Here is a 24,292-nt window from a genome sequence, read left to right on the forward strand (position 1 = left end):
GAAAAAAGAAATTGGGAAGTAAAAAAAAAAAAAGGGTAAGCCCAAAGAAAGTTGAAAAAGAGGTAATATAAGATTAGGCCCGGGTGGGCTGGCCTGTAATGCTAACACTTTGGGAGGCTGAGGCAGGGGGATCACTTGAGGCCAGGAGTTTGAAACCAGCCTGGGCAACACAGTGAGAACCCCATCTCTGAAAAAAATAGAAAATTAGCTGGGTGTTGTGGCGTGAGCCTATAGTCCCAGCTATTCTGGAGGCTGAGGCAGGAGGATCGCTTGAGCCCAGGAGTTTGAGGTTGCTGTGAGGTATGATGATGCCACTGCACTCTACCTGGGGTGAGAGAGCAAGACTCTGTCTCAAAAAACTAAATAGATTAGAAATTAATGAAATAGAAAACAAAGATGAAATAGAGAAGATCAGTGAAGACAGATGTTTGTTCTTAGAAAACATTAACCGACCGAACGAATTGACTGCTGGGAAGAAGAAACAAAGAAAAGAAAGACACAAATATCAAAAAGATGCTATAGGCCCGGTGCGGTGGCTCACGCCTGTAATCCCAGCACTCTGGGAGGCCGAGGCAGGAGGATTGCTCGAGGTCAGAAGTTCGAGACCAGCCTGAGCAAGAGCGAGACCCCCGTCTCTACTAAAAATAGAAAGAAATTAGCTGGATAACTAAAATATATACAAAATATTAGCCAGGCATGGTGGCGCATGCCTGTAGTCCCAGCTACTCGGGAGGCTGAGGCAGGAGGATCGCTTGAGCCCAGGAATTTGAGGTTGCTGTGAGCCAGGCTGACGCCACGGCACTCTAGCCTGGGCAACAGAGCGAGACTCTGTCCCCCCCCCCAAAAAAAAAGGAACAAAAACATGCTATAATTGCAGAATTAAAAAACACTAAGTAGCCACGAACTGTCAGAAAATATTTGTAAATCATATGTCAGATAAAGGACTGGTATTCAGAATATATAAAGAATTCTCAGAACTCAGTAATAAAGAAACAACCCAACTTGAAAGTAGGCTAGAGCTCTGAGCAAACAGCCCGACAAGGTGCGGAGGAGCGGAGCGTCACGGAGCGGCGCGGCCGGTTCTCATAACGCAGACGCACAACGACGCACCCCTGCGTGGCTGCAAAGTAACTAAATGAGTAAAATGACAATGCCGCTTGCTGACAGCGATGTGACGCTAAAGGGAGTCTCGTCGCTACTGGTGAGAATGCGAAATGGCACAGCCACCGGGCAAAGGCGTTCGGTCATTGCTCACCCTGTGGTGGCCCAGAAACCCACGACAAATCTTCACAGCAGCTTTATTGATAATCACCCCAAGCTAGAAACAAACCACTCGTCCTTCAACTGGCGAGTCAACAGCTGCAGTCCATCCATGGTCGGGAAAACTATTCAGAAATAGAAAGGAAAGTGCTGTCAGTTCAGACGTGACGGGTGACTCTCAGATGCATCTTTCCACGTGAAAGGAACGAGATTCAAGAGGCCGCTAACCGCGGCTCCGTCCACACGGCGTTCCAGAGGACCAGAGCCAGGGCGAAGGACAGTGGGTCCGTGGTGGCCAGGGGTTGGGGTGGGGGCCAGGCTGACCACAGAGCGGCAGCAAGAGGGAATTTGGGGTGACGCAGCTGTTCTCTGTCACGGCGGTGGTGAACACATGGCTGCACGTGTCAAAACCTGTGGAACTCGCCATCAGAGAGTGTGTCGTAGCGTACACAGAAAGAGGCAGTTCTAAAAAAAGATAAGAGAGTACTGTAAACAGCTGTACGTCAACATTTTTGAAAACAGAAGGGATGAACAAATTACCAGAAAAATATAGGCTGGGTGCAGTGGCTCACGCCTGTAATCACGGCGCTTTGGGAGACCAAGGTGGGCGGGTCGCTGGGGCCGGGAGTCTGCGGTTACAGCGAGCAGTGATCCGCGTGGGTGGGTGTCGGGCTGACCCTCCAGGCCGGAAGGAAGCCTCGCCTGGCAGTGACACAGGCAAGGGTGTGGCGTCTGGGCTGAGGGCAGGGGGGAGCCAGCCGCCTCCCAGCCTTCTGTGCATGGGGGTGTCCTCCAGGGCCCGCAGAGGGCTGGGCCACGTGGTGCGATCGCTTGGCACACACAGGCACGTGCGGGCACCCTCACCTGGCACACTCACGCTCGTGCACACACGCCCACTGGGCATGCACCCTCTCCCTCAGCCCTGAGCACCCCTCTCCAGTCGGCAGCACCCCTGTCCTGGTGAATGCCCCGACTCGCCCCTCTGCCTTGCCCCACCCGCAAGCCCTCCTCCCCCTGGGCAGGTGACAGGGATGGCAGCCTCAGGCTCGCTGTCCTGGCCCCACGGCCTGGGGGCGGCTGTTACTCAGGATGCCCGGCTGACGCCTGGCCTTCTCTCCATCTGCCTGGCCCCTCCGTGCCGCCCCAGCCTCTGCCCCGATGCCCTTTCCTGCCCCACTCCGGGAGGAGAGTGGTGAGGTGGCCTCTCTCCAGTGCCTGCTGAGCTGGGGCCCCTCCTAGGACTGTGGGTCCCCAAAGGCAGAGACCTCCCCGCAGAGCCTGCCAGGGGCAGGACACACAGCAGGCGGGGCCGGCTCTGCCCTGGTCCTCCCCGGTTAGTGACGGGCGAGGGGCCCCCCACCCGGCAGCCTTGGCCGGCTCCCCGCGCCCCGGGAGCCCCGGCAGCCTGCAGAGGAAGCGAGATTGTTTCCGGAGTGAGCAGTGGGCTCAGACGTTAGCTGGGGTGTTTTTCCATGTGGGGCCGCTGTCTCCCCGCCGTCTGGGGCGGTGGTGTAGCGAGGGGGGCTGCCTGACCGGCCACAGCCCCACACAGCCCCGCCCCCGCGCTCCCCCACCCGGGTCACTGCTGCTTTTGTATGCAGTGGTGCAGGCTAACTGGTGAGGGAGGAAACGTGGTCCCAGAACCCGCGGGACAGTGTGGCCCGTGAGTCCCCAAGACCTCCCCCCCGTGCTGTGCTGTGTGTGGCACCCCTGGGGCTGGGCCCTGCCCTCCCCCGCCCGGTGGGCAGCGGCTGCCCGGCCTCAGCTGTCAGCTTGCAGTCTGCACCTTTGGGGCTTCCCCAGGACCGGGGACGGTGTGGGGGGACCCACGGGCAGCCCCTCTCAGCGGGCCGGGCCCTTCTGTTGCCCCCCAGCACCCACCCGTCTCAGAGCCGCCCTCCCAGCCCGCAGCCCCTCATGAGGGGCATCGCAGCCATCTTCCTCAAGTGGGGGACTTTGAACCCTCTGCTGGCTGCCCCCTGGCCGCCAGGGCTTCTTGCCCGGCACTGTTGACATTTGGGGACAGAAGTGTCTTTGCGTGGTGTGGGGCAGAGCAGCATCTCTGGTCTCCACCCACTAGATGCTGGTAGCACCCCTCCCCCGTGAGAAACCCAGAGATGCTCAATGTCCCCTGTGCGGGCAGGGGGGGGGGTTACCCCCGTGGGAACCACCGCGAGGTCCTGGTGTCTGGGCGGTGTGCAGCCTGTGCTGGTCTGGACGGGGGACAGGGCGTCGCAGGGACGCAGGCTCACTTCTGCATTCCCTGCGGGCTTGGCTGCCGCACTGGGGGCCTCGGCAGCAGGCTGCTGTGCGTCCCAGGCCCTGTACCCTCCCCTGCATCCTGAGGTCCCGGTGGCCTTTGTCTTTGGGGCTCTTCCTGTCTCAGAGGCCATTAAGGCAAAAACAGTCCAAAAGTGGCTGAGAGTGGACCCCAAGGGTCCTGGGCCACCCTCGGGAGGGGCTGGGGGCTGCAGGTGGGGGAGAGAGGGCAGGGTCCCCTCTGTAGGGGTTGGGGGACAGTATAGACCCCTGCTTGGGCCTGGCACCCAGCAGGTGCTTCATGCAACAGCTGGGGCCTGAGCGAAGGCCCCTGCCGCCAGGTGGGCTCGGTCCCAAGCCCAAAGCGGGCTCTCTGGGACGTCCACTCTGGCGAGACCAGCCCCCCACCCGGTGAAGACACGAGGAGGGAGGGGGCCGTGCTGTCCTCTCCTTGGTTCCTTCCTCATGCCCAGAACGCAGATGTGACCCCAGGCGCGAAGGCGCTGGGCCTCGCTGGGCTGTGTGCGCTGCTTTGCCGCCCTAAGAAAGAGAAAGCCCGTGTGGGCTGGGCACGGTTATCTGGGGTTTCTGGGGCCTCGGCAGCCTCTCCGGGGCCTCGCCGGGACACGTGATAACCCGGTGAAACCCCGACTCCTGATTCACACCAGGGTCTGCCCTGGTGGAGGAAGAGCCGGCAGTGAGGAGTTTCAGAATTATCAAGTTCTGGAGTTGACACTTCTCAAAATCCCCCTCCTCCTTCCGCCTCCTCTCAGGGCAGCTCTCTTCAAAAGATCCCTGAGAACCCCTTCCCTGGCTGGAACCGGGACCTCTTGCCCTCTTACGAGGGCACCTGTCCCCCACGAGGACCCTGGGGCACCCTGTGCCTCCATCTTCCCTGTGTCCCCCACCCACCCCAGATGTGCCATCGCTGAAGCCCGGAGGTGGGAGAGGGAGGACAGCGCCCTCCTCCGAGGGGACGGGGAGACGCCACAGGGCAGCTGGGGAGGCTTGTTCTGGGGGACACACCCGTCTCAGTGAACGGGATTGGGGTCACGTTAAGAGACAGACACACCCAGTGAAGTGGGTCTCAGGGTCCGGAGCCTGATGGACAGAATCCCCGAGATGACAGAGCGAGGGGGACGGACTGTACCTGACAGCAGGGAGGCACATGGGTAACTTGTCAAATCTGGGACAGTTTGCTTGTCATCAGGAATAACGGTCTGACAGACACGCACTGAAGAGGGAAAAGCCCACGGGCACTGCACTGTCCACGACAGCGGCGGGCGGAAGCCCACGTGTCCCTCGGCAGAGGCGTGGGCAGGGAAGACGTGTGCCGTGTGCGTGCGCTGGAATGTCATTCAGCCTTGAAAAGGAGGGAATGCGCCACGTGCTGCCACGTGACTGAACCGTGAAGACACGGCGCTCGGCGAAATGAGCCAGACGCGACAGGACCGTGGGGTTCACGGGCAGAGAGGGGCCTGGGCCCGTCCGGTGTCTGGAGACTGAGCAGGGGTGGCTGTCCGGGGCCGGGGCAAATGGGAACTTACTGGATGGTGGGGACCGAGTTTCCGTTTTACCAGACGAGAAAGCTCTGCAGACAGACGTGGCTGCACAGCGATGTGGACGTCCTTGATGTCACTGAACTGCACGCTGACAGTGGTTAATGTGGTGATTTTTATGTTGTGTGTTTTACCACAATAAAATAAAAATCCGTGAGTCCCTCGTGATACCCAGAGAGAAAAGAGCTAAACTCGAGTCCTCAGCCCCCCGAGGGGGAGACCACCGGAGGACACGCGGAAGCTCCTCTTCACATGGGCGTGCCGGCGACAACTGCGGCAGATCCGGGCCACTGGGAAACCGCCCCACAGCCAGCCCGGAGAAACGCGGCCCGGCGGGACTGCGAGGGGCGCCCAGGCTCCCAGGATGGGTCCGCAGGGCACAGGAGGCTCATCCGCCCGGCCCAGCCCCGAACACTCACACCCGGCACGGGGAGGCCAGGCCGATGCCACGTGGGCCTCCTGGTGCTGTGATGTGACCCTCGGGGCACCTGGCCGGCAATGCTGGACTGAACCTCACCAAGGCTTTCAAGCCAACTTCCTGGGTGTCTCAGTCCATTTTCAGCTGCTGGGACAGAGAACCACAGACCAGGGACTCTTTAAAGGATAGAGATTTATTTCTCACAGTCCCTGAGTCTGGAAAATCTAGGACGGAGGGGCTGGCATCCCGTGAGGCGTGTGTCTCGCGCCTCACACGGCGGAGGGCGGCCCTTGGTGAGCGTGCCAGAGTGTGCCCGAGGGCTTGTCTGTCCCTTGTTAGGAGGCCACAGTCCTAGCAGATCAGGCTCCACCTCTATGCCCTATTTAACCTCAGTTACCTGCTGTGAGCCCGTGTCTAGGGACACTCCCATTGGGAGCACATTTCCAACCTCGACCTTCTGGGGGACTCGGTTAGACCACAACAGGTACAGGGAGCTCCGGCGACAGCAGGTGAGTGGCTCCAGAAATATCCAGTCAAGCAGATGGAGAACGTGGGACATTTGGTGAGACAACTGGCCAGGTCACTTCGAAAAATCAATATCTGAGTTAAAAAGGCAGCTCTGTGTTCGATGAAAAGAGACTTAAGAGGACAGAAACCCAATTGCAGTGCGTGTCTCTGCACCAGGACTGTTTGTGGACGGCTGGGGAAACGGCTGGGGACCTGCACGCGCCTGGCAGGTCCATGGGTCCCCGGGAGCTTCCCCTTGGCCACTCCGGGAGGGACAGTCATCTCGCGTCGTCCCTGCCTGCCCCTCAGTATGTTTTGAACTTTGAACCTGAGAATATGTGACCTGTTATAAAACAAGAACAAAATATAAACGGTGACCATTGCCCTGTCCTGAGAGGAGGAGGACACCCGCCCGCTGCCCCACTGCGCTCGCCAGGCAAAGTCTGGACGATGCCAGCAGGGGGCCCTGCCCAGGGCCTCGCCCAGCGGGGCCTGGAGACCCTCCGCCCCGGAACGCGCCCAGGACACCGGGTTCTCTCCCATGCTGACGCCGACCCACCAGCCCCCTCCGCTCCTCCCTCCCTCTCCCCTCATCTGCCCGCTGCTGCGCCTGGCCCTGCCCACAGGAAGTCCCCTTGCGACACCCACACTCGACACTGACACCCACACTCCAGTCCTGCTATTGTTCCTCTCCCCCACCCCTCCCCCGCCAGGCACAGTCACACCCCTGGGCTGGGCCTGGGCGCAGTGGCCCCCGCCTTCCTGGTCCAACCTGTTGCCACCTGGCCCCGCCTGGCCCTGAGTGTCAACTTCTCGATGGCTGAGGCTCTTGGGCAACTTGAATGCCACCACCCCCGTGCGGCCTCGGTGGCGGCTCCTGGGACCCCACCCCCTCTGCCCTCCCTACCCCCCTCCAGCAGAGTCCTGGCCAGTGGCCTCCTGGACAGAGACCTGCCCGCTGCCAAGGGCGCTGTGCACTGTCTCCCTGGGGCCACCTCGGTGCTGCTGTGAGCTCACCCTTGGCTGGGGCCTGCGGTGTGGGCAGTGGGCCCAGACGGGCCGAGACCCCACATCCAAGTGGACACCCTTCCCTCCTCATCCTCGGGACCCCTGGGCACCCTTCAGTGCGCACGGCTCAGGAAGCTGCTGGTGAATCCATCCCTTTGCCTCTCGCACTGCCTTTTGTTTTTCGGTTTATGTTCTAATGTGTCCCCTAAACTGGCAGCAACTTGTAGTTGGGGAGGTGGGGGGTCCCCGGTGCCTGCTGCCGGGTGCAGCCCACGAACGAGCTCGATGAACCTCACTGAAGCAAGTGCCAGGTGGCTGACCTCCATCCCGTGCCCGATTCCAGGCAGGTCGCAGGGATGTACTTGTGAGGCATCATCTACCCCATCCCCCAGCCCGGGCCCCCCAAGGACCAGCCACACAGTACCAGGGAGCAGCCAGCGCCCACCCCTAGGGCCTGAGCTTCTCCAGGGCCTTGCCTCCGCGGGGTCTGGGCACCTGCCCGAGGGACCTGCCCTCCCTGCAGCCCAGGAGGCCGAGGCCCCACTCCCAGAGCCCGCCCCCCTGCAGCTTCCCTCTCGGCACTGACCAAGCAGACGCCCCCGTCACCCGGGGGAGCAGCCGTTCAAGCCGACATGCCTCAGCCACGCCTGGCTCAGGAGGCAGCAGCACCCCCAAATGTGACGCCCTGTGTCAGCAGGGAGGGTGGTGCAGGGCAGGCCCCCACCCCACCCCCCCGGCCTCACGCCCAACGACTTCCCGAGTGTCCCCACTGCCCTGTCCCCAGCTCCCACCAGCCTTGGCCTAACACTTCTTGCACTGTCCCTACCGCCACCCAGAGCAACTAGGTGAGCTCCAGTGTGCCTGCCAGTCTCCCCCGTTGGCTACTGCAGGGAAAGCTGGGACAGACCCGTGCCATGGCCTGTTCAGGGGAACCGGGCGGTTTCCGGTGCCTGCAGGGAGTGAAGTCTGCAGCAGGGACTCTGGCAACAGCCTTGCCTGGGCCAGAGGGACCGTCCTGTGCGTGGCTCAGCCACAGGGCGTTTGGTGACTTCTTGTCTGAAACCTGCCCTTGGCGACGGGTTCCCTGGGTATGAATCGCTTTGCCAGGGTCAGAGCAGGCAGGGCCAGCTCTGCCTGGGTCTCTCAGAGACAGACCCACCAGGTGCCTGCACAGCCCGGGGGCTGGCTGGGGACTGGATGGCCCCCAGAGGCCCAAGAGCCACCCCACTGAGCCAGTGACCCTGAGTGATGAGGGTTCAGTCCCCAGCGCCAGGGGGAAGGGCAGCCAAGGGGGCAGGCCAGGCTGTCCTGCAGGGCCGGGCCAGAGCTCAGAGACCGGGGAGACGGGGTGTGTCCGGGCAGCAGGAAGCTGGGACAGGGCCTGCCAGGGGGGCGGACAGCCTGCCTGGCCTCTGCCTGAGGGGGTCCACCTGCCCCGGAGATGGAGACGGGATAAGCAATGGGGGCCCAGACCCCTGGGCTCCTGGATCCACAGCCCAGCCTGGCTTGGCCCTGGCAGGGGTGGGAGAGGAGACTGCCAGGCTCCAGCCTGGGCTCCCTGGAGGCCACTGCTGAGGGACGCGGCTTGGCCACACCTGCTGCTGCCCTGTGGGAGGGGCTGTCATGGCCTGAAGCCTGGGGGTAGCCAGTGACCCAGAGGGCAGTGGCCCATTGTGGATGTGCGTTGAGGGTCACAGCCCCAGGCAGACGTTTCCAGAAGCCCAGGTGAGCCCTGCCCCGGGGCCCCCCACACACTGCACACCCACCTGGGCACCTGGGAGCCGGCTTGCAGCACTCCACCTCCGCCGGCACCAAACCCTCAGCAGTCGCAGCTTGCAGCCTGGGTCAGCCGTGACCCACGTGCCCTGGGGCAGGTGCAGACTGGTGGCTCTGCCACCTCCCCGGGCTGAGGGGACACGGGGGCTGCGGCTGTCGTAGTTCAAGGACCATTCACCATCCCAGCTGCGGCCTTGCAGGGTCCTTCCGCTGGGGTGGCGAAGGGAGGGCCACACCCCGAGACCCAGAGGCTGCCCCTGGGCAGACGCGGTCAGGTGAGGTGGGGGTCACGCCTGCGGCCAGCCGGCCTCTTCCAAGGAAGCTGGGCCCTGCGTGTGGACGCAAGGCGTTTGAGGCAGGCTCTGCGAGCCACAGGAAGCAGCTGTACCCACCGGGGCTGGCCCAGGGACCCCACCCCCACCCCAGCCCCCGTGGCTGCGCAGAGAAACCCTGGAGCAGCACAGGGCGGATAGGGCTGGGCTGGGTTCTGCCAGGAAGGAGGCTAAAGCTACCCAGGAGGGACTGTGTCGCGTTCTCCCTCAGGGCCCTGGCCCAGGAGGGGAAGCGGGAAGGGAAGGGTGCGCCGGGTGGTGGGTGGAAGCCGTAGCTGGCGGGCAGCACAGTCCTGGCCCCCGTGGGCTGCAGCTGCACACCCAGCACCCACCCAGCACCCCGTGGGCATCCCGGGGAGGACAAGCCATCTGGGAGGTGGCCCTGCTCCGTGCTAGTGAGTTTGCCTGGGGACCGCAGGGACCGGAGCTCCGTGGGAGTCCCTGGCTGGGAAGTGCCTGTGCAGAGCTGAGGCCTGGCTCTGGGTGTTGTCACAGCCGAGAGGTGGGTCTGGGACAGTTTCCTGCCTCTCCTGCGCCCAGGAGGTTGACGAGGTCACATTGCCATCCCTAGAGAGACACCCAGCCCAGGAGGCCAACCCCTGCTCAGCTCTGCTTTGCGGTTAGGGGAGTTTTAGAGAGAAGGTGCTTGGACCCCAGCGACTTCCTGGAACCTCGGCTGGGCCTGCAGAGAGGGGCGCCGGGCCTGCCGCGGGACTGCCCTGGTGAGTCGGGGCTCTTCGTGCTGGGGGTGGGCTGGGGGCAGGCGAGGGTATGAAAGCAAAGGTGATTTGCTGGCGAAATCCTGGGGGCTTGGTTGAGGGTTCATAACCTGGGTCCTAAACCCAAGACAGAATCCAGGGGCGCCGGTGCCCCTAGGAGTCGTGGGAGGGCAGGAGGATTTGGGGGCAGGGACGATCGCTTGCATTATACCCTTAGCGCCCCTGCCCACCCTGACACTGGCTTCTCCTCACCCCCGGCTGCCTGTCCAGACGGCAGAAGAGTCAGCCAAGCTTCATCCTGGACCTCTTCTGGGCCGGGGGGGGCGGGACAGCAGGGGCTGTGCCGGGCATCGGTGGGGCACTTGGTGCGGTCTGCCATGTGCAGGCCACGGGCTGCCCCTGGGGGTACACTGGGCACAGATGGTGTCTGAGGGGGGCGGGCAGAGGGACGAGGTGCAAGGAGATAGGGTAAGAGAAGAGAAGAGGAGAGGAGAGGAGAACAGGGTATGGACTAGGAACTAAGAACCGCTGGAAGAGGGGCGGTGGTTAACCTCGCTAGCAATCGAAGAAATGCAAATGCGCTTTTAAAATGTTTTTTAATCCATCAAGTGGGGACAAATAAAGACGTTGATTCCCCGGTGTTGGAAGGGTGGGGTGAAACAGGGTCCCTGTTCCGACCTGGTACCTCGGCAATTCCCTCCCGGAAGTTCATCTCAGACGGGAAGACAGAAATGAGGTCAGAGATTTGCGCAGAGGAGGCGGGTGGGGAGATTGGAAATGACCCGTCGTGTCCAGAGACGGTGAAACAGTTAGAGAAACTGCAGCAAATCCTCCCGACGGCTCCCGTGGCTCCCCCAGCGTGGGGTGAGGACAGCGTGTGTGGCCGGTGGGGCGTGCACTTGCTCTCTGTCCTCCTGCGTCGGTTTGAAAAGTTCCCAAGTAAAAACCTAAAAAATTCATTTTAAAAGGCTGAAGGGACGCAGCTCTGCAAACAGGTGAGACCGCCCTGCCTCCTGCTGTCCAGAAAATGGGCTTATTTCGGGAGCCCGGGGTGGGCACAGGTGGCAAAGCAGCTGCGGGCGGCTGGGCGGAGGGTGGGGGCGACGCCGGGAGGCCGAGGGAGGGGCGGGGGGGCGGAGCCGCAGTCACTCGGCACCAGGCTGGGAGTGAGGGGCTCGGCTGTGTCCCAAGGGGAGGCGGAGGCACAGCGTGGGGGGTGCCCAGGGCGGGTGAGGGGTCGTCAGGCTGCCCCGTGTCCAGCTGGAAGGTGACGGGGCCCCAGCCTGTCGACCTTCCCCAGAGCAGCCATGTCCCCCCAGGCCCAGGCTGGCGTTGTGGGCTGCTCTGACCCACGTCTGGAGGGGGGGCAGTGGGCGGCCGGCGACAGGGAGCCGGACCCTGGCCCAGGAAGACCCTCGGAGGAGGTGCTGACCGAGCCCCAGGGCAGGACACGCTCCAGGGAGCAGAAGTCCAGGTGGCTGTGTGGGCGCGAGGCCGGCTGGCATGAGGAGCAGCCGGACCCCAGTGCCGGGAGCCGGAACGTCCCGATGGCCCCTGCGCTGGGCTGTTCCCACCCGGCCTCTGCTGGGCCCACTGGCTCTGTCCACAGGGCCCTGCCAGGCTGTCAGTGCCCAAAAGTCAGGTGCACGGCCCAGATCTGGACGTTAGCGCCCGGTGCCCCACGGGCCCCAGGCTGCCCCCACCCCCCGCCAGTCTCTGCCCTTGGCATTGGGGCCTGGGGGCCCCAGAGGGCCTCCTGAGCTCCTGGGAGGGAGCCTGCATTTTCGGTTGAGCCGACACTTCCTCTGGCTTTTGCAGAAGTAGCTTGAAGATTAGGTGCCTCTTCTCTGCTCCTGGGGCTGTGGGCGCATTGGGACGAACGTCCGCCCAGCCCCGGCGGGGAGGCCTCGTCCTCCCAGGTCTGGCTCGGCCTGCTTTCCAGAACCTTCCGTCCAGTTAGAGGGAAGGGCAGCCCCCCGGGAACCCTTCCCAGGCATGTCAGCGGTCCTGGTGTGGACCCAGGGCTTCTGATCTGGAGTCCAACCCGCCGGCCTCTGGCAGTCTGTCCCCAAGGTCGTGTGTGCTTCTTTGCAAGGTGACATCCCTGCTGGTGTCAACAGGACGTGGAAGGAAGGGTGGGGCGGGTCCCAGTGCTGCACACAGAGCCACAGGAGCAGGGGAGGCTGGGCGCACCGAGGGGGACCCCTCAGCCCCTCCCTTGGGGGCCCTCGCCCACCGGGCCACCCTCCTCAGCCCTCCGTGGTCCTGCTCACCACCCCCACCCCCTGCGCCCCTCAGTTTCAGGTGTGGCCTCTTGCCAGGGCTGGGACCTGGGCAGAGCAGCCTAGGCAACAGGGCCATGCGGGTCCCGGCTGAGGGGGAGCATCCATGCACAGGTGCTCACGGGAGGGTCTGAAGACCCCTGGTCGTGTCCCACCATCTCGACTCACAGGGGCTGGCCTGAGACCCAGCAAGGGGCAGGATGGGAGCCCAGGGACCCCCCCAGACCCCCACCACCCCTGTCGAGGGGATGGTACCTTGGAGGGGGATTTTCTTGATTCTTTCTTGCCCAGTGTCCCACTTTTTTTTTTTTTTTGAGACAGAGTCTCGCTCTGTTGCCCGGGCTAGAGTGAGTGCCGTGGCGTCAGCCTAGCTCACAGCAACCTCAAACTCCTGGGCTCAAGCGATCTTCCTGCCTCAGCCTCCCAAGTAGCTGGGACCACAGGCATGTGCCACCATGCCCGGCTAATTTTTTCTATTTTTAGTAGAGACGGGGTCTCGCTCTTGCTCAGGCTGCTCTCGAACTCCTGACCTCAAGCCATCCTCTTGCCTGAGCCTCCCAGAGTGCCAGGATTACAGGTGTGAGCCACCGTGCCCAGCTGAACTTCTCACTTTTTAATGTATTTTCAAGGTATTGCTTTAAAATTCTTCGTAAGTCAATGAACTTCCTGTAACTTCAGGTAAACAACTTGCCTTCCTGATACTTTCAGTTTTTAGAAACGTGCTTGACGAAGGCGGGCTGGGTGCCAAGCAGCTGGTCGCACCGCCTGGCGGGGCTGGGGCTTGCGGTGTGGACATCCACAGTTCTGTCTTCCTTGGTAGTGGCTTCCGGAGAGTTCCGGCACCTGCTCCCAGGGGCCGACCGCTCCTGCTGGCTTCCCTGAGGGCCTCCCTGACAGACGGCAGCCCAGTGGGCTGGCTGGGGTCAGCTGGGCCCGGGTAGGCCCAGCCTCGCAGAGCAGGGTGAGAGAGACCCTCAGGCTGTCCAGGGCTCTGGGTGTGGCGTCCCCTTCGAGCGTTCGCTGCTCTGCCTGTGGCTGGTCAGGATGGGACCTGTTCTCGGGGCACATCCGGGCGCGAAGGAGGCAGAGACAGGCCCTGGACGCCTGCCCCCCTGCCAGTGCCCTGCCAGGCCGTGTCCCTCTCACGGGCTCAAGGCACCGATTCGGCTTCTGGGCCGCGTGCTTCTCACACCTGGGGCACTTTCCTCCCCAGGAAAAACGCCCAGCAGGGGTTTTACTGGGCCGAAAGTCAAGACATTTAACATTTTTGGAAATATGTTGCAAAATTGTGCTCCAGAAAATCTGTGCCAATTTATATGTCGGTCAGCACAGCGTGGGCGTTCCCACGTCGTGACACTTTTGACGACGTAAGAGTCAAAGTTCTTTACTTTCGCCAGCCTGACAGTTCAGGAAAAAAGGGACTTTCGGGTGTGTTTGCATTTCTGGACTGTGAGTGGAGTGGGGCATTTTCGGATCTTTGAGAGCTATTTTTATTTCTTCTGTGAAAGCTCATGGCTTTCTGCCTCCTCCCCTACCCCCAGCTTTGTTAGGGTGTCACTGACAGTGACGACTGCACGTGTGGGTGATGCACTGTGATGTCTTGATGCTCTTGGACTCTGAGTCTGGTATTAACCCTGCGGGCTGCAACGGCAGATCCTTGATATCGAAAGAACTCCTGCAGACCAACCTGGCACACACCAAATGCTCACTAACCAGTGTGTCAGATGAATTAATTTGTGATTTAATCTGATTTCCCTAAAGCAATTTCAACCTGCTCTTTCCCCAGGTCATTTTAAACCTCAGCGTCAACCTCCCGCTAGGAGCCCACGCGTGCTGCGCGCTCAGAAAGGTTGTTCTGGAGACGCCCGAGGCCGGAACCCACGACATGCAAGGTGAGAGCCTCCTTGGCTTCGAACACGGACGGGGAGGCTGCTAAGATGATTCTGTGCCGGGCTTTGTCTTACAACTTTGTCTCGTAATGCAAAATTTAACACACAACAAGAGATGATCAAAATAAAAACTCACTTAGAGGCGGCCTGCCTGGAGCACTCTCTCAAGAAACTGGGGTGCGCTCCTGGTTCTTTAACAGTTCCGGAAAAAGCCAGGAACGGGACGAGGGGATAGCTGGGGTCTCTCGGGTGTCCATTTCCCATGCAAATGTGGGGTCCACCTGGCCTGGCGTGGAGCTGACCGTGAGTCCCTCCGTGGTGCCCGTGCCCTCCCTCCCCTGCTCCTCTCGCCCAGAAGGCTCTGCCCAGGAGGTCACCTGCGTGGGGCAGCCTCGTCACCAGCTGGCACAGAGTGCAGGCTGGGAGGTCACCTGAGAGGCATGGAAGGGACCAGCGCCTCTGCCAGTGAGGACTGGGTGGGGCCCCCGGGTTTGGGATTCCACCAGCCCCCCGGGGCCGGTGACCATCACTGAGACTCTGGAAGACGGGGACTGTTGCCAGAAACAGCACCTGAGCCCCAGGAGTGGGGACAGGCCGCACAGACTCGCACTGTGAGGCTGGGGTGCTCATGTGACCGGGAGCAGAGCCGTGTGGGAGGGAACAGCGCGTGCGGACGGGGTGTCAGGTCTCCGCCCCGGGAACTGTCCCCCACCCACCAGCCACAGCCCAGTCTCTTGGGCACAGAACTGACAACTGGGTCTGACCGGCCGGGGGTGGGGGGCGGGCAGCTCTCTCACACTGTGAGCCCCAGACTCTTCCTCTGCCCGGAGTGGGGAGGAAGGTGGGGGAGGGGACCCAGCAAAGTGCGTGGCACGGCCACCTTGCACCCACTGGGATGGCCACGCTCAGAAAACCAGAACCAAGTGCTGGCGAGGAGGGGGAGGAGCTTGAATGTGCTGCGGGGCAACATGAGGCGGTGCGGCCGCCGGGGAGCAGTGTGGAGGTTCCTCAAAAGTTGAGAGCAGAATCGCCGTGTGACGCGGCACCCCCACTTCTGGGTACGACCAACGTGGGTGCCACCGCGTGTCCACTGGCTGACAAGAGGACAAGCAGGATGTGACACGTGCCCCCTTTGGAAGGCACTTTACAATGGAGTGCCACAGTGGAACATCACTCAGCCTTAAAAGGAAGGAAATCCTGACACATGTTCTGATGTGGGTGGACCGTGGTGACGTTATGTGGCGGGAAACAAGCCAGACAAGAGGACAAACGCTGAGTGACCCACAGGACGCCCCCAGCGTGGTTGAGTCCATGGAGACAGAGGTGGGTTGGTGGGTGCGGGGCCGGGGGGTGGAGAGTTAGTGTCTGGTGAGGACAGTGTCAGTTTGGGAGACGAGAGTAACGCCACGGAACCGTGCACTGGAAAATGGTTAGGATGGTAAATTTTTGGTTATGTGTGCTTTGCCACAATTTAAGAAATGGGAAAATCCCAGGAGTGTGGGGTTGCTGTGAGCCAGGCTGACGCCACGGCACTCCAGCCTGGGCGATAGAGCAAGACTCTGTGTCGAGAAAAAAAGAAAGAAAGAAAGAAAAAGAAAAAATAAGTGAGTGGCCCCAGGGGCGTCAGGACTCCCAAAGCCACATCAGCATTTGAGACGTGCCCCGCTTCCCTTGTGGGCTGGACATCGTGTGGAGAGAACGACAGGCCAGCAAGCCCTGGGTCCGGGAGGGAGGTCCGGGAGGGAGGTCCAGGAGCTGACAAGAGCCCGTGGATGGCTCCTGGGGCCGGGGCTGGACGGTGCTGCAGGACCCCAGCCTGGCTGGGGCCTGGGGAAGAGCTCCTGGCAGGCGCCGCTGCCGCCTGGGTGCTGGGGCCACCTCCCCATGGCTCCTGGCCCAGAGTGAGGCAGCTCTGGCTCCGGCTCCAGCACAGAGCCACCGGCATAGCCGCTGGAGTCACCCAGCTCGGGGAAGCCGCGTCCCTGAGACCGCTAGTGGCTGCTGGAGCTTAGCCTCAAGGGCCCTGGCCAGAGACGATGAGTTTCTGACCTTGCAGAGCCCTGTCTGGAGCAGGTCCCCGGCAGCGTGGGGCAGGATTGGGTGGGTGGCCGTGCTGAGCCACAGTGAGAGTGGGCACAGGCCTGAGGCGTGGCAGGGTCTGTTCGTGTGTGGACTTGCTGCTGCTTATTTTCCAACCGGCCAAGGGTAGCAGGCAGGCCTGGGAGTCTCACGCTGGGGAACGGTTTGAGGGGCACCTGCATACACAGCCCCAGAGGGCAGGAGGGCAGACAGAAGCCCGGCCTGAGTGAATCCGAGGACCCCCCACCGCCGGCCAGGCGCGGGCTGGGGTCCTGGGGAGGGGACCCACACCCTCTCTGAGGACAGCACCTTCTGCCCGGCAAACGCAAGGCCGCCCCTGCCGTGTGCCCGGCCAGGGAGCCAGCTCCGTGGGACCGGAGTCCTCCCGGAAGACGCCACCGTGGCCAAGCACACTCAGCATGAACGGAGCGTGTCCCATGCGTTTGAGGAATTCCGGAGAGGAATTGAAAACGTGAGTGGAGAACAAGAGTCAGTCCAGGCTTGAGCAGGAGCCAGATGCAATTTCTAGAAATGCAGGACATAATCATTGAGTTAAAAACTCATCAAATGAGTTTTTAAAAATACAGATTAGGCACAGATGAAATGAGAGTTACCGAACTAAAGCTGAGTATGAAGATAGTACCCAGGTGGCCTCAAAGAGCAGAAAGGTGTCGGTGGGAGAGGGAGGTGGGTGGCAAGTGCAGGTCACGGAGGGTCAGTGTGTGTCACACGGCCCGGGGCTCCCTGAGGGGCAGCGGGGAGCTGTCCAGAGGGGATGAAGCACACAAGCCCTCACGTTGGAAGGGCCCACGGCCTGGCGGCTGGACCCATTGGTGGCCACTTCCCGGCAGCTGTAGAAGCCAGAAGACAAGGAGAGGATCCTCAACACGCTGAGGCTAAAGTGCATCCCTGGGGAAACTGTCTTCTAGAATTGGGGTAAAATAAAGGCATTTTAGACAAAAGCTGGGAGAGTTTGCCCCAAAAAGCTCCTGTTAGTGGAATTTCTAAAGGATGTTAGTGGACTGAATGTTTGTGCCCCACCCCCCAAATTCATATGTTGGAATCTTCACCCCAAAGGTGATGGTTTTGGAGGTGGGGCCAGTGGGGAGGCAATTAGTCATGCGTGGAATGAGTGCTCTTATAAAGAGTTCCCAGAGAGACCCCTGTCCCCTCCCACTGTGCAGGGACACAGCGAGAAGGCGCTGTCTAGGAACTGGACATGGGGCCTGCCACGCCCAGGTCTTGGCCTCCCACCTCCAGACTGAGAATAGCTGTCTGCTGTCTGCAAGCCGCGGGGTCTACAGGGCGTGTTACAGAATCCCGAGCAGACCACACGTGAGCCGCCGTGCCCGGCCCACTTCGAGCTTTGTAGAACTGTCACAGCTAAAACAGAAAGACACAGATAGGTTGGAAGTAAAAGGTTGAAACGAATAGTAATCAAAAGAAAGCTCTTAATAATAGTCATTAAAGAGTAGGTAAAAAGGCCAGATGCAGCAGCTCCCGCCTGTAATCTTAGCACTGTGGAAGGCCGAGGAGGGAGGATCGCTTCAGCCCAGGAGTTGGAGGCTGCTGTGAGCTAGGCTGACACCACGGCACTCTAGCCTGGGTGACAGAGTCAGACTCTGTCTCAGAAAAAAAAAAATTGCAGACAAAACAAAACCTTTACATCAAAAGCATTACGGCCAGGTGCGGTGGCTCACACCTGTAATCCTAGCACTCTGGGAGGCCAAGGCAGGAGGATTGCTCACGGTCAGGAGTTCGAGACCAGCCTGAGCAAGAGCGAGACCCGGTCTCTACTAAAAATAGAAAGAAATGATCTGGACAGGTAAAAATATATATAGAAAAAATTAGCCGGGCATGGTGGCGCATGCCTGTAGTCCCAGCTACTCGGGAGGCTGAGGCAGGAGGATTGCTAGAAATTGCATTGGTTTCCTGTTACTACTGTAACAAATTACCACAAATTTAGAGGCTCGAAAGGCCCAAATTCACGATCTTACATTCCTGGGGATCAGAAGTCTGCCAGGGCTGTCCGCAGGCCGCTTCCTCCGGGGCTCCAGGGAGGAATCGCTTCCTGCCCTCTGCAGCCTGGGGACGCCCACACGCCGCGGCTGGCGGCTCCTCCGTCTGCAGGGCCACGAGGGCTGGCGGACTGTCCTCACACCGCGGCGCTCCGGTCTCCTTCCTCCCCCGCACGTGTGAGGATCTTCGTGATTACACTGGGTGCACCAGACAATCCGGAATCTCTTTATTTTACACTCAGCTAATTAGCCATTTTAACTCAATCTGCAGCCTTGGTTCCCTTGGCCGGGGAACCCAGCACATTCACAAATGCCAGGATGGGCTCGTAATCCAGCCTTCCCCGATGATGACGCGGACCACAACTAAACAAGGGTCCATTCGCCAAGAAAGCAGAACCATTTTTGACTCCTCTGCACCAGTTAATGGTTTCAAACATGCAGAGCAGACCCCGAGAGACCTGCAGAAGTGGACTGGGCCACCCTTGCTTTTCTCGGAGACTGACAGTTCAAGCAGGCGGGGGTCCGGGGGTAGAGATTAGACGCTATAGAGGAGACGGTGCCCACGCTGGGCGCTGGGGCCGGGCGAGGCCCTGGAAGCAGCAGCACAAGCAGCCGGTGGCAGGTGCTGTTGAGAACGTGCCTAGAAGAGCTTGCTCAGCAATTAGAGCACAAACGTTCTTTTCAGACACACAAGCGCCGTCTCTGCAAACTGACTTCAACGAGCTGCAGAGCCTCGGTGCTGCTCGGCCCGTGCGCTCTGCCCACGGCGCCGTCGAGTCGGAGATCCCTGATCTAAGGATCTCTTTAAAAATCCATTTGGGAATTTTCTAGACACCTGTCGTGTCTTGTCTGGAGGTGCCTGGAAGCTTCCTGTCCTTTCTGGGCACTGTAAAGCCCTCCCAGGCGGCTCCCAGGGACTCCCGTCCTCACTCTTGTCTCTGTCCCACAGGAAACGCCACCCTAGCGACCACCTGTGCCCCGTGGGCTCCCGAGAACTGCAATGTGTCCTTCGAGGAGAGCAGAGTGGTGCTGGTGGTGGTGTACAGCACGGTGTGCGCCCTGGGCCTGCCGGCCAACTGCCTGACCGCGTGGCTGACGCTGCTGCAGGCGCTGCAGGGCAACGTGCTGGCCGTCTACCTGTTCTGCCTGGCGCTGTGCGAGCTGCTCTACGTGGGCACCCTGCCGCTCTGGGTCGTCTACGTGCAGAACCAGCACTGCTGGACGCTGGGCCCGTGGGCCTGCAAGGTGACCGCCTACGTCTTCTTCTGCAACGTCTACGTCAGCATCCTCTTCCTGTGCTGCATCTCCTGCGACCGCTTCGTGGCGGTGGTGTACGCTCTGGAGAGCAGAGGCCGCCGCCGCCAGAAGACCGCGGTCGCCATTTCCGCGCTCATCTTTGTCCTGGTCGGGCTCGTCCACTACCCGGTGTTCGACATGGAGCACAAGCAGACCTGCTTCGAGACGCTGCACATGGACAGCAGGGTGGCCGGGTTCCACTACGCGCGCTTCGCGGTGGGCTTCGCCGCCCCTCTGTCCATCATCACCTTCACCAACCACCGGATCCTCAGGAGCATCCGGCAGAGCCGGGGCCTGACCGCGGCCCAGAAGGCCCGGGTGAAGCGCTCAGCCGTCGCGGTCGTGCTCATCTTCCTGCTGTGCTTCGCGCCCTACCACCTGGTGCTGCTGGTCAAGGCCGCCGCCTTCTCCTACTACAGAGGGGACCCCAGTGCCGTGTGCGCCTTCGAAGCCAGAGTCTACACGGTCTCCATGGTGTTTCTGTGCCTGTCCACGGTGAACAGCGTGGCCGACCCCATCATCTACGTGCTGGCCACGGACCATTCGCGGCAAGAAGTGTCCAGAATCCACAAGGGGTGGAAAAAGTGGTCCCTGAAGACGGACGTCACCAAGCTCACGTGCTCCAAGGACTCGGGGGACACGGGGTCGCCCACGGCACTCATAAACCACTACGCCTTCTCGGGGCCTGTCCACCCGCCAGGCTCCCTATGCCCGCCGCGGAGGCTGGGCGAGGAGTCCTGCTGAGCACCGCAGGGGAGGACGGTGGCTGGGGCGAGAGGGGGCCGCCGGCCATGGAGCCCCATGTGCGTCTCTGAAGACACACTACCAGGTCTCGCTCCTGCAGCCACTCCCTCCGTGAGCCTCCGCCCCGTGGGTGTCCCGGCCCCAGGCTTTCCCACGTGGATGGTGGCAGCGTGCCAAGGGGGCCACAGACTGCGAGCCGCAGGAGGGAGGACTCCTCAGTGGCGGCCCATCTGGCTGTCCCTCGGCCGTCAGCGCACAGCGGGGCCTTGGCAGGGCCCTGGGCAGCTGCCCAGTCAGTGTCCACGGTGATGACTTCATTTTCTGTGCTTTTCTGCAGCGTCCCCTGCACTTCCCGGGCCTCGGATGTGAACCACGCCGAGGGTCGCCCAGCGCCATCGCAGGGCCTGGCGCTGTGGGACAGCGGGGAGCCCGGCCCCGGGAGCCCTCATCTAGGGTCGGCTTGGTGCTGAGCGCACACATGCCGCCGGGGGTCCCTGCTCTGGCTCCCAGGGGGCCGCGCACGGGTCCCTCATGGGGAGCCCCGCATGTGCATGCTGGGAGCACCCGACGGCAGGGAATGCCAGTGGACACCCTGGGCGGGGTGTGGTGCGGCTGCCGCAGGGCAAGGGGATGCCCAGGACTCCCGGCTTCCTCGTCAGGGAGAGGTGGCCGAGGGGTCCACAAGGCCCCTCGGGAACAAGCAGGTGACTCTGGCCCTGCCCGGCCCCAGCCCCTCACCAAGGCTGGAGGACAGGCGCAGGTCTGTGTGCCCCTGAAAGAAAGCCAGCAGCCTGGAAACCTCGTGGCCCGGAGGCGGATCCCAGCCTCGCGCCTGGTGAGCCTTGCCTAAGCCAGGTCATATCTCTGCCTCGGTTTCCCATCTGTAAAATGGGGCCAATGACACCTACCTCGCTGGGTCACTGCCGGAGCTGACCCTCCTCCCTCCCACATCCCTCTGCCCGCGCTTCCCACACGCTGGGCACGCAGCCCCCCAGACCCACGGCCCCCCGCAGCACGGGCGGGTTCTCACGCGGCGCGGGGCGAGGCGCAAGTCGCGGCCTTGTTTCTGTGCGGAGGCCGTGGGCTGCTGTTCTTCACTGTGAAAGTTATCGGGAAAATGCATTTAGAAAAAGAAGCACAAGAATACATGTTAACGCCAACTTCCTTTTTAAAAGAAATGATGCGATTTTACCTTCACAGGTTGACCTTCTCCCGCTGGGGCTCTCTCGAGGGGCCGCGCCCTGGAGGGGAGGGTGCACCCCACAGGCTCCTGCAGGGACAGCCATGACCAGGGGCTTGATACGCGGGGGCCAGCGTCCTGGAACAGTCTGGAAAGTTCAGGGCTTGGGCGAGAGGGCTTCCGCCACGTTCAACGGGATAGGAATCCCCTGCAGCTGCTGTACCTACCTCGCATTTGGTGGCTTAAGTCAGCAAAACTAGTCCCTGCAGGTCTGGAGGCCAGAAGCCGATTTTTCATCTTTTGCTGCCACGAAGCAGCAGCTGCACGGCCTTTTCCTTCTGGTGTTGGATTCTGCCGTGCGCTGCCCCCGGGGGCCACCGTCTGGCCCCGAGCGTGGGGAGAGCAGGGCTCGGGGCTTGGAGCCGCAGGGGCACCTGGCCCAGGTGAGGGCTGCAGGGTCCCGGAGGTCTCACAGTGGCAAGAAACTCACAGGCAGGAGGTGACACCTCCCTTGGGGGTCTCACAGGGAGCCCAGGTGTGACGGTGTGGGGGCCACAGGAAACGGATACTTGGCGGGACCCAGAGGGGACCCAGGCAGTCACCGGCGGCTGGGCACAGAAGTTCCATGCAGAGACCAGCGGCCTGGGCTTCTGGGCTTAGAGACAGGTCCATGGTCCGTGGCTGGAGGGGACGGTGCTCACCTGAGTGGGGGGGCAGCTGCAGGTACCTTCCCAAGGGTGAGGCCCAGACGGGAGTGGGCCAGGCTCCCCCACACGCTGGGTGACCGTCCCCCAGGGAGAGAGGCCAGCCCTGTCCTGGAGGCTGAGACCCGAGGGGCAGTGGGCTGAGGGCACCAGGCTGGCTCCCGCAGGACAGGGCAGCTGCGAGGGGGTGGGCAAGGGCCGGCCGGGGAGCTAGGGCCCACGTGGGCCGCCCCCAGCCGCGTCAGTGCCCAGCCCCCCAGCCACAGGCCACGTCTCCCCTCTAGAGACGGCCACAGCAGGATGCCACCGTCAGTCACTGACCACAAGGCTTCACCTTGTCGTCTGACTCCTGCTGCTCATGGAAACCTCTCAGGTGAGCGTGGGGGGCTCCCGCGCCGGCTGCCCACGGCCCCTGGGAAGTGAGTGAGCGCGTGAGGGAGGGAGCCCGGGCCACCTCCTTCCTCCAGCCCCGCACCGACCCCCTCGGGCGGGCGCTGGGGCAGGGGACGCCTGGCACTGTCCACTGCTGCGTCCTCAGCTCCCAGGCAGGACTTGGCCTGCGTGGCCCCTCGCTGCCCGAGTAAGGACGAAAGGGTCAGAAGGCCACGTGGCCACATCCCCACATTCAGCAGGTGCCTCGGTGGGACCCACGCAGGCTCCCCGGCATCACCAGCACTCACAGGGGCCCAAATAGTTCAGAGGTATCAGACCTGAGGGCCCAGCAACCCAGATGCGCCCGGCTGCCCACCGTGACCAGCACCCAGGGCGGGAGCAGGCTCTGAAGGGCCCCGGCCCCAGGATGTGGGACCTCTCTCCCCTGCTGGGACCACCCGCGCCCGCCTGGCTCCGAGGGCCTGGGAAGCAGGCTCAGGCAGCGCTGCTGGAGCTCTGGGTTCCTACCGCCTGGAGCTGGTCTAGGGGGGCGTGTCCCCAGCCCCGTAGCCCTCCGACCATGCGGGAGACGTGTACCAGGAGCCCTGGCCACGTGGGACAGCATGAGGACGTGGTGGTGCCGCGGACCCCGCGACTGTAGGGTGAGGAAGGCGGGAAGCAGAGCATGCTGGTGCCTCACGGCGGCTCAGTGCCATGGCGGGGTCGTCCTGGGCTGCCGGCTGTTTCTCTGAGGCCGGGTAAAAATCCCCGACAGCCCACGTTGGGCAGGCTGCTTTGCCCCCACACTTCCGTTTCTTCACCTGTGGTTCGGGGGTGCCGACGGAGACTGCCACAGGGCATGCTGCAGGTACCGGCTGTTCCGTGCTCAAGCTGGCCTGGCACCGAGTAGGTGCTCAAAAGTAAGGTTCGGTGTTGGTTGTAGCTTTGTCACTGGCTCCCCAGAGAGGATCCACTGTCTAGGAAGTTCACTGGCGAAACGGTCTGTCTGTTCCCAGTAGCGGCCCCAGAGGGCGCCAGGTGGTGGGTCTTGAATGGGACCCCGCGGGTTTAGCTTTCCCGCAAGTCACCGGCCGGCAGCCGCCAGGGGGCAGCAGCCGAGACAGCCGCCCGGGGCCGCTGCCTCCGACCACCTTGCGCGCTGGGGCCTTCCCGGCCAGCCGGACACCTGGCACAGCCTCCCACACTCTGCCCAGACGTCTTCCTGCCTGTATAGGCACCCCCGGAGAACACATGGTATCGCTTGGTGTATACGCGGTTGTTTTTTTTTTTTGAGACAGAGTCTCACTCTGCTGCCTGAGCTATAGAGGGCCGTGGTGTCAGCCTAGCTCACAGCAACCTCAAACTCCTGGGCTCAAGTGATCCTCCTGCCTCAGTCTCCCGAGTAGCTGGGACCACAGGCATGCGCCACCATGCCCGGCTAATTTTTTTCTATATATATTTTTAGTTGTCCATATAATTTCTCTTTTTAGTAGAGACGGGGTCTCGCTCTTGCTCAGGCTGGTCTTGAACTCCTGACCTCGAGCGATTCTCACGCCTCGGCCTCCCAGAGTGCTGGGATTACAGGCATGAGCCACGGCGGCGCCCGGCCCAGTGTATACGCTTTTATCCAAGTTTTTATTCTGAAATAATGTTTAATTTACAGAAAAGTGGCAAACACAGTGCAGAGAGAGCCTGGGTGTCCCCTTGGCACAGACTCCCAGCTGTCACATTAGCGCATCGCCCTTCTCTCTCTCACTCTCACCCTCCACGTAACTATTTTTCCCTGCACCTCTCGGGAATAAGTTGCAGACTCGATGCCCGTGACCTGTCACATCTCAGAGAGTATTTTCAAAGTGAACGGGCTCTCTGCCAAGTAATCACAGTCAACCC

General features: G+C 61.8%; 1 protein-coding gene and 1 long non-coding RNA gene across 6 annotated transcripts in view; one reads left to right on the top strand and one right to left on the bottom strand.

The window, feature by feature from the left end:
* The window catches only part of GPR132 (G protein-coupled receptor 132), a 26,522-nt gene extending 6,248 nt beyond the window's left edge, over positions 1 to 20,274 (top strand). The window contains exons 1-4 of one of the 5 annotated variants that reach the window (XM_045559360.1): positions 9,384 to 9,514; positions 9,691 to 9,841; positions 13,907 to 14,012; positions 19,056 to 20,274. In XM_045559360.1, the coding sequence (XP_045415316.1) occupies positions 14,006 to 14,012; positions 19,056 to 20,146 (1,098 nt within the window). In that variant the 5' untranslated portion in view covers positions 9,384 to 9,514; positions 9,691 to 9,841; positions 13,907 to 14,005 and the 3' untranslated portion in view covers positions 20,147 to 20,274. Of the gene's footprint in view, positions 1 to 9,383; positions 9,842 to 10,607; positions 10,834 to 13,042; positions 13,082 to 13,906; positions 14,013 to 19,055 lie in introns of those variants that run through there. The other 4 variants (XM_045559352.1, XM_045559369.1, XM_045559380.1 and 1 more) reach the window with 4 other exon arrangements.
* LOC123643711 lies at positions 10,416 to 11,305 on the bottom strand. Its single transcript, XR_006736888.1, has 2 exons — positions 11,271 to 11,305; positions 10,416 to 10,785 (listed from the first exon to the last, which is right to left on the bottom strand). It is a non-coding gene; the product is annotated as an uncharacterized LOC123643711 (long non-coding RNA).
* Positions 20,275 to 24,292: the final 4,018 nt, after the last annotated feature.

This window comes from Lemur catta, chromosome 1, assembly GCF_020740605.2.
Source record: "Lemur catta isolate mLemCat1 chromosome 1, mLemCat1.pri, whole genome shotgun sequence".
Classification (NCBI taxonomy): Eukaryota; Metazoa; Chordata; class Mammalia; order Primates; family Lemuridae; genus Lemur; species Lemur catta.